The sequence below is a fragment of the Pteropus vampyrus genome, unplaced genomic scaffold (genome assembly GCF_000151845.1).
Source record: "Pteropus vampyrus isolate Shadow unplaced genomic scaffold, Pvam_2.0 Scaffold167, whole genome shotgun sequence".
NCBI classification, from domain to species: domain Eukaryota; kingdom Metazoa; phylum Chordata; class Mammalia; order Chiroptera; family Pteropodidae; genus Pteropus; species Pteropus vampyrus.
In genome coordinates, this window is record NW_011888948.1 from 1043753 (window position 1) to 1053500 (window position 9748).

The 9748-nt window shown below is 35.5% G+C and overlaps 1 protein-coding gene across 1 annotated transcript in view; it reads right to left on the reverse strand.

The window, feature by feature from the left end:
• SPRYD7 (SPRY domain containing 7) overlaps nucleotides 1-9742 on the reverse strand; it is a 13541-nt gene extending 3799 nt beyond the window's left edge. The window contains exons 1-4 of the mRNA XM_011370319.2: nucleotides 9598-9742; nucleotides 6250-6366; nucleotides 4073-4239; nucleotides 18-120 (exon numbers count right to left, since the gene is read on the reverse strand). Of these exons, the coding sequence (XP_011368621.1) occupies nucleotides 18-120; nucleotides 4073-4239; nucleotides 6250-6366; nucleotides 9598-9703 (493 nt within the window). The 5' untranslated portion in view covers nucleotides 9704-9742. The remainder of the gene's footprint in view (nucleotides 1-17; nucleotides 121-4072; nucleotides 4240-6249; nucleotides 6367-9597) is intronic.
• Nucleotides 9743-9748: the final 6 nt, after the last annotated feature.

A 9748-nucleotide genomic window follows, 5' to 3' on the forward strand; every position in this document is an offset into this window, starting at 1 on the left:
GAAATATTTTAGCTTACCATAAACAACTGGATATACTGTCCCTCGTATACCTGATGCTGGACAATGCATGTTTTTTCCATTCAAATATACATTTAATTCTACATGGTCATATGTAATACCCTAGGAACAAAAGAAAGTATTAAAAATGGTAAAAATAGCAACATTTCATAAAAACTTGAACAGTCAGAAAGCACTGACCGTGAAGCATGGAAAGACAAAAAACTAAATAAAGGGTCACAATAGCTTTCATTAAGGGTTTACAATTCGGAAGAATTCTATTTGAACTGAGCAAAAAACAATGGGTGGTGATTATGTGGGGGAAAGGGAGGTAAAATCCTGAGAGTCCACATTAGAGGTAAAACGAATGATATCAGTTTAAAACCTAACATTATATTTAGAGAATCTGGAGTTTATATTTTGAATATTTAAGATGATATAACTAGTGCATACTGTGAACAGAGAGACCTTTTAAACTCATAAACACTACTTCTATATTAGGATATGATCTGAAGCGGGTGGGAAACAATGACGTTTTCACTGTTAGGGCTTATAGCCTGTCACTGTTTTCAAGTTGTGAAGAAGCGTCTTTATACAACTTATCTCCAAAAAGAAATCATACATTTCTGTATTTCTTTACCATGGTTTCAAATATGTCAAGTATATTACCAAAGTAAAACTAGTGCTTACAACCAAATATACAGTTGACTCTAGAACCACACAGTTTGAACTGCGCAGGTCACTCACATGCAGTTTTTTCCAATAAACACCTGTGCAACTTTTGATCCCTGGTCAGGGGCGCAGAGGGCCAACTATTCACTGATCTCTGCCATTGTATACAGGGCACTTGAGCACCCACGAATCTGGGAATCCACGAGCAGTCCTGGAACCAATCTCCCGCAGACACTGAGGGACAACTAAATTTTGGAGGAGTCAAAAGTTATATGTGGATTTTTGATTGTGCAGGGGGTCGATGTCCCTAATCTCAGCGTTGTTCAAGGATCGACTGTCATTTGTAATTAGTATCAAGCAGAAAAATAGAAAAACAACAGCTCAAAATATTTTAAAAAGAACAATAGAATGAAAACTATTACTTTGTACATTATTGATATGAAAATCATAATAACAATTATTATTATTAGAATGCTGGAAAACACTTAGCCTATAATATGCACCAAGCACAATTCTAGGCATTTCATATTTACTCATTTATCCTTCACAATAAGATAGGTATTTTTACTGTCTCCATTTTACAGATGTGGTAGCTAAAGCATAAAGAGGTTAAATCATTTATACCTAAGGCTGCATGACTAGGAAGTGGCAGAGCTGGGATTTAAAACTATACTAAACAGTATAGTTTTGGAATACTTATTCCTAATTGCCATGTAATTTTAAACTTTTAAAACTTCCTTTAAAACTTTATATTATAGTTACTGACTGATGACAAAAAGAGCTTTCCTCAGAAGAATTAAGAATAGACAGCAGCAATTTTTCAGTAGAGAAATCATCACAGACCAAGAAGCAACCACTTCAAGGATTTGACTGTGTATAAATTATATCGACTTAAAAGCTTTTTAGAGGTAGAAAAAGATCTTACAGAGGATCTAGTCTTACCTCTCTCACTTTTCAGTTAAGACAGCAAAGGCTCAGATAAGTTAATGTATTAAGTGCTACAAAATATTCTCTTCAAATCTTAGCAAAGCCAGGGTTAAACAACGATTTAAAATTTAAGGAATACTGAGTAAGATAAAGATTGCCTTTATTTCATTTCAGTTTAGCTAACTGATGGCTGGGATTAGCTTTTTTAATGAAGAGGTATGTTTTCACTTAAAAATCAAAAACTTATAAATTACATAAAAAACACAGTGTGTTACTGTATAGGACTACAGGAAACCTAGCAGTTCCTATGACTAGGTTGTAATCTAAACACCCTTCACCACCTGGTGGCAGCATAACCTACTGCAAATAAGCAAATTTTAAACCCAAGCCTCCAACATTACAACAAAATCCCAATACCAAAGAAAGAAGTGAGGAAGAATATGAGAATACTCATCCCTCATCAGCATCATTTAGTTCAAGTATTTTCTAACTTGATCTGTCTTTTTTTTTAATCTAGAAACTAGGTTTGATTCTGACATAATGATGTATTAACTGTTTGCAGGTTTAACAAACAGACTGATTAGAACCCTGGGATCACCCCCATACAAGTTACTTCTCCTAATCTGTAACATGGTGAAAATAATACTACCTAATTACCATTTCATATGGTCATTATGAGGATTAAACAATTTAATCCTTGACAGGTATGTAAAACAGTGCTTATCCCATAATACAGGCTAGAGAAGTATTTGCTATTATTGTGTAGAATGTTTATCAAACTTCTCTGAAATTAAACTAAAAAAATGCTATTTTAGAATGTAATTTTCACTTTTCAAAACTATTTATAAAAGGAAAAAATAAGCATAAGCTGTCTCGTGTATGCCTTCCTAGTGCTGAAGTAGGCCCTACTGGTACTATATGATTATTATATGAATATAATCATTTGGTTAGATGTTGAAAGCTTATTTTTCTTGATTTCACCTCAAAGGATGGTATATGACTGAAATTCTACACATATGAGAATCCATTCTACTTTTCCTGTGCCACTGTCAGCAATTTGGTGAAATTTGTTCTCAAGTGTTTGAACTAGAATGATAAAGTTAATGTGATACGGTAATGTTTTATTTTTCTTGATTATGCATATATTTCATCTTTTTTAGTCCTTTTATCAAATGGTCATGAAACTCAAAGTCCGATTGAATAATGCTGACAAACTAAAAATGACATTCTTAAATCTGTCAATTTGTGGTATCAGTCACCTCAATGAATGAAATTCCTAGGCAAAAATAATGCACAGAAGTTCAGTACATAAACAAAGAAAAACATTTGTTACTGATTATCCTATCTTATGGTTAAATTTAATTTTTTTAGTGTAAACAGGTTGACAGCATCAATCTGACTTCAAAATTGTCTTTCAAGACACAACCATTTCAATAATGGTGTTCCATATTATGGACATCTGGCAATGATCTACAATTACACAAACAACTATTCAAAAAGAAGAGGAGAGAAAGCAGATTTTAAAAATAGTTTATACCTTTTGTCTCCTTTTTTGTCAATTTTAGAAAACAACACTTCCAACAATTTACCTATTTAAAAACTAAGTGATGTTCATCTTTTTTAAATTGCAGAAGAGATCAGACCATAATTAAAATCATAATTTCCACCTCTTCATTCTCTCCAAAATACTGTATATTTCTTTAATTCAATAATCTGAATTTACCTTGTCTGTGTCATCTTATTATCAGAAACTTTCTCTCATTATTTACAGACTCTTTTCAACTTGGTACCAGAGGCAGAAACCCACGGTTTGGAGTATAAGGGTGCCTTTGCTAAAGGAGACCCAAGAATTGTTCTCTATCAATAGCTAATAGCCTGAACTCAGTGTATAAGTTTCTTGGATAATACTGTACAAGAGGAAGTATCTGGAAAAGATAAAAAGGGATATTTGGACTATATTTTCAATAGTGTGTGGCTTTGGTAAAGCCTTAGGATTTTGAGTCCATTTCTTTGAAGAGTTCTGAAAGTGAAGTAAGTTTAATAAGATTAAGCTTACTGAGGACTAACACTCCTAATAAAATGCTGTAATTCTTTAACAGAAGTTCATAACAAATTAAGTAATAAATGTCAAAACTTTCTCTAAGAGATTTCCAGCTGCAAAAATACCTACTATTTCCCAATATAAGGGTACCAAATCTTAAAATTTGTGGGCCAGAATTTCTCTGATGTGAGAGAAGCAGGACATGCTGATCAGCAGCCAACCCGTCATTAATTCTTTTGATTGGAAACATGGGCTCACACTGACATCCTTCTAGAAGGAAGGTAAGGTGGCAGCACTTACACCAAGTGCTCTCTTTGGAAGATGTATGACCTCATTAGATCCAACCCCTGTGCTTTAGAATTCAAACTACAAACTCCCAGACAAAACTACATATACCAAAAGCAGTGTGGAAGACAACCCCACAAGGAAACTCACCACCACATCCCCCTCCTGTGGAAGGCTGTTCGCTGGCAGCCTGTTTTTCTCCTCGTTGTTGTGGTACAGAGCTCCATCATTTCTCATCACCAGACTGTGCACATCTCGGCCAAGAGGAATCTGATTCAAGTTAACTTTCTGAGTTGCAACGCCAATACCCCAGATTCCTAAAAATATAATGAACTATTTTTTGCTAATCTTTAAAAAAAAAATCTTTAAAAGCAGTTTGCAAATTATCCTTTGTTCTCTGCAAACAGAGGACAGCCTAGTAGATAAGTGGGCCCTGGAGTTGTATGCATAGGTCTAAATCCTGACATAGCTTTATCATCTTGGGCAAGTTATCTAACTTCTCTGCTTCCTCACCTGTGAACTGTGGATTCCAACGCTACTTATCTCGCAAGGTTATTATAAGATAAAGCAAGATAATTCAAGTAAAGCACTTGGAATGGTGTAAGTACTCAAAAAAAAAATGAGTAAGTAAAGCACAGAGTAAATATTTTTAAAATACTAGCTATTTTCATTACTCTTCTTCTCTAAAAAAGATTTTTAAAATGGTACACATTGAATTTAAATGGCCTAGGGTTCTATTTCGAGCACTACCTCTAAAAAGTGGAAAATTACTGTCTTTAGTTTTTGCATCTATAATATGCGATAAATAATATATAACCCAGTCAATATCATGGAGAAGAGAAAATTATTGATAAAATGTAAAATCATTTTCTTATCTAATATCTTAAGTCAATGAATTTAAAACCTTTTGGCCTAAGCTGACTTTTAAAACAAGCAGCCCTTCTCTTAACCAGTCAAACAGAATACTTAGATCTCTGGATTTTGTCTCAAACAGTTTCCTTCCCCATTTTAAGCAAAATCAAATTCTATAAATGGAAGATTTGAAGACCATGCTGTTAATCAATCTTTCTGGATTGAGTGAGACGATCAAAAAGCTGTACAACTGAACTTCACGGTCTTGTCCTTCTAAGTAATTTGACTACATAATTTATCTTCCAAATTGGGACAATGTTAAGGGTGACAAGAGGTAATATAATTAATTTCACGGGACGACGTTCTATAAAGGGTTATAGTCTCCTTACTCCTAAAAAACTGTGCAGGCTATGATACACTGGCACAACTGCCTCAAGCTTTCATTCAGAGATCAATGCTACAAACTCCAACAGTGCATTATCCTGCTGATATCATTGGGGATATCATTCTTTACAGAAAATACATAAAAATTTGTGTTAGATTTAAGGCTCAAGAAACTATTTGCTTCTCTTGAGAAAGAGTATGTTATACTTCAGAAGATTACAGTAACCAAAGATGTTCTGCAGCCAGTGAGTTAACATATAAAAGAATGGAATGGAGGGCAGTTTATATTTATTTCATACACTTAAGAAAATCAGTATTTAAAACTAATTAGAAAACAAGCCCCAGAAGAATGTTTTATATCATCAAGACAGTTGGGTTAGAGTAAGATTGACTTATTGTACTCTAGTTTTCCTATTCTGTACCTCTATTACTCATGCTATATATTTCACTAAAAGTTTCTTCATAATAAAGCTTTAAAAAAATTTCCCCATATTCAATACTCCCACAAGTAAACTGTTAACTGTCATAATACTCAGGTAGGATTGTTATACAATTCATAAAATTCCATAAATTTTTAAAGAGAAGCACAGACTTTAGACTTCTATTAGAATTCTAAGTCTGCTGATTACTTCAGATAACACTGAATCAAGGTACCTTGAGAAGAAGAGAGAAAAACTCAGGATCCTAAGATTGATTTTAACCTAAGATAAAACAGGGAGAATCTATACCTTATGTGCTCAACCAAACAAAATGGTGCACCTAGCTGCCATTAATAATCAATTATGTTAATAATAATGCTAAGTGCCTTACACTGACCTAGGATGTCCTGCCTTTAAAACACTTTCATAAATACAGGTCACATGAGGCAGGAAGGGTAGCTCCTAAAATCCCATTTTATAGATAAGAAAACTGAACCTAATTTAACTATATTTAAACTATTAAACCAGAATCACACAAGAGGTAGAAGAAAATGTCTTCTAGGTAAGAGCCTGGTGCTTTTTTATTGCCTCATTAACCTTTTTTAAATTGAAAATTACTTCTAATATTCAGAACAATTAGAACTTTTGATAGTTAAGTAACATTATACCAACCTGTAGACTGGATTTTGAATTCAAAGTAGCTTTTGTTTTGATGTAAAGGTGCACTGGCTAAACAACCTCCTGTTCCACATATTCTTCTTCCATTTTTTACAATGACAACATCTGTTCCTAAACAAAAAATGCAGACACTATGTAAAGTTTTTTATTTTCTTATCCAATAGTCAAGGTTAATTTGTTGCACTTTTAACTTGTGGTCCGTAAAAAACAGGAACACTACATGCACTTTAAAATACAGAAATAGTGATAAAGTATTTAAATTCTTACTTCACTATTTTTCCCCTGAGATAATATTTATATTTAATATTCATTTGTAGCTAGAAATCTTGTTTAATTAGTCAGTTTCTGTACCAACTGTATTATACTGAACTGTACCAACTGTATTATACTGAATATTTAAAATACTTTTAAGATAGAAACAGACTTTCTTTAATATTTAGCCAATAAATCAATTTGATGATTTCATAAAACACTTAATTTAAATAAAAACATAAACACTTAGAAACGTTGGTAAATTAGTACAATTTTCAATTCGATCCAAGTGAATTAAAACAATTTCCTAAAAACCAGCTGCATATCTCGTAGCTACAAAGTACTATGCTAGTTTATTAGTCAAGTAAGAACTGAAGAGTACATAGAATATAGAAAGGAACATACGTCTTCATTCTTGAAATAGCTGACACTGAAAAATGCTAACTTTAAGATCTTAAAAATGTTTATAAGATAGCTACCGTCAATCATATTGCAAATACATGAACCAGGTTTTAGATTCATTAAAAGCTCTTTATTATCATGGAAATTTTTAGTTTAGCTCAAATAACATTTGATAGATGATAGTAAAAAACATTGTCTCTTGATACTGTGATGCCAATACCTATTCTTTTCCAAATCTTGATTTAGAAAAGAATTTACATCAGAGAACATGAAGAGACTTAATATAATTCTAATATGCAACAAACATCCAGTAACACCAGGGCATGTGACTCCCAAGATCTGTGGCCAGTATTACCATTTCGCTGGTAATAAATGTACAAGCCAAGAAGAGCTGGCTATCAGAACTATATGGGACATCTTCCAATGGGGTTAAATAAAACAAGAGGATAATAATAAAATGTATCTCTTATTAACTCACTATAAATTCATATTTAAACAAAAATTATCTGGGACAAACACATAAAAAATGTAAAATTTTCAGAATCTATCACCATTCTAAATTTTCAGACACTATCACACTCTTAAATAATGTCCAACTAAGATCCTATTATATGATTATTAAAAATTCATTAACATCCATTTTTTTCTCATTATAAATGTTAAATCCCAAATTCTGAGAAAGTACCATTATAAATAATTTATATCTGGCTATAAAATATACCTCCGGCAATTTCCACTAGAAAGTATCGAGGGCCCAGCTCCTCTTTGATGGCAAAGACCATGCAGTGCTTGGCATCTAGCAGACACTCAACAAATAACCAATACAGGAATTCGTGAATAAATATGCTCTGCTAAGCACTCTGTAGTAGACATGTAGCATCTGTTTCCCTTTCCCGAAAGACTTCCCTCTGGAGATCAAAATAGTCCTACAGAAGCTGACTCAGTCTCTAGCTTCTGGGGTACAGCTTTGACCTAGGTTAACTCAATCAGTACATTCCACAATTCTTGGCCACAGTGATTGAGTGAAAAATGGTTATATGACCTAAGCCACTACGATCAGAGATAGTCTCAGGTCTTTTGCAGAGAATGAAGGGATAAAGACACTCTCTCATTCTTGTTGGACCTGTTTGAGGAAGCCCAGGGAGCTGCTCTAAGTATCACGGAAGCCAGCCTTCAAGAATAACATAGTAGAATGAGTACGACTGACCAACTCTTCATGGACAACAGATAAGAGAAAAAGAATGTTTGAAAAAGCAAACTGCAGTAAATCAGGACTTTGGCAGTAGATAAAAAGAGTCAGTTGATCATAATCTCCAGAAACTACATATAGTTGTCCTTTACTGAGTTCTCAGCACCTAAAACAATGCCTGCTCCATATATATCAGCTGAGCGAATAAATAAATGAAAAGGAAACATTTTCTGTGGGAAATTACAGGATTTGAACGTATCTGTCTATAAATGATGATGGATAATAAATCATTTAAAGAGATATACATATAGATACATACATGTTTATTAAGGTTCTGTATTACACTTGGGAAATCCAAGAAGTAAAAATACTCATGTATAAAGTGGCATACAATTATCATATTTATGGTTTAGTACATGCTATAGAAATAAAAAAATATAATGGGCAGAGTGTTCCAAAATTATAAAGAATCGGGGCAGGAGAGGGTTTTGCTATAAATATTAAGAACTGCCTTTGTTATTTCAATAATTGTCCTTTAGCCAATGAGAAATGTGGGGAAAATAAAAAATGCATAAGTATATTTCAAATAGAATAATACATACAAAGATAGTACTCTAACCGAAATAATTATAGAGGGAAATCTCTCCTTCTAGAACCATACTCCAGAAGCATGGAACTATATGGGAAAAGTCAAAGAATAGAAATAATAAGGTTGTGAAAGAGGCTACAGAGGGAAGAGGAAGAATGTTAGAAGTTATATGCCCATTTGAAATTGGGAGGAAAAAACACAGATGCAAAGGAGCAAAGTGCTGTTTTATTCTGCAAAGTCTAACCTGTTGGGAAGAGACCAGTCAGATGGAATTACACCATTATTCGTGACTAAGGAGGAGTCAGGGCAATGGGAGGCTGTAGCTGAAATGGCAGGTTGTGACCTGAGATGCGACTTCAGGCTTCTGCAATTTGCCTTGTTTTGACTTTAGAAGGCAAGAGAAAAATCACTTCCAATAAAAAAAGCTCCAACCCATATATAATGAGCTAAAGAGAAAACTGACTGTCAGGGTAGAAGGAGAGGGAATCAGACCTAAAGCACTCTGAAAATATGCAGGTTTTGACTGGAGCTCGACAGGAGGGCACTACAGGAGGAGTAACAGGGCACTCCCCGCGTCCCTCGCCTGGGGACAGCTGAAGAGTCTGGGGAGGCAGCAGCTCCTCAGAGATTTCTGTGAAAATGGGTATGTCCTCATACCCATCTCTCGGTGACAGGGGCAGGCAGGGGTGCGTAGCCTTGAACGCAGAACCCGGCCGAAGTGAGTCGGCAGGCGTCTGGAGGAGATCCGCGAGACCAAACCGGGTCACCGCAGCATCGCTGGGGGAGGAGCGGGGGGCGGCGCCCGGCGGCGCCGGGCCGCCTCTGGTCCTTCCGACCCCACACTGTCCCCGACCTGCGCGGCGCCCGACCCCGGGTGGGCCGCTGGGTCTGGGGAAGGGAGGGCCCTTACCCATGTGCTGCGTATCCAGCTGCACCGCCGGCATCTCCTTCAGAGGAATGTGCCCCGTCCCACCGTCCCTGCAGCAGCGCAGGCAGCAGAACACCGAGGCAGCCATCACGCAGCGACCAGCGTCTCCGCGGCCGCCGCCTGTCGCCCCTAG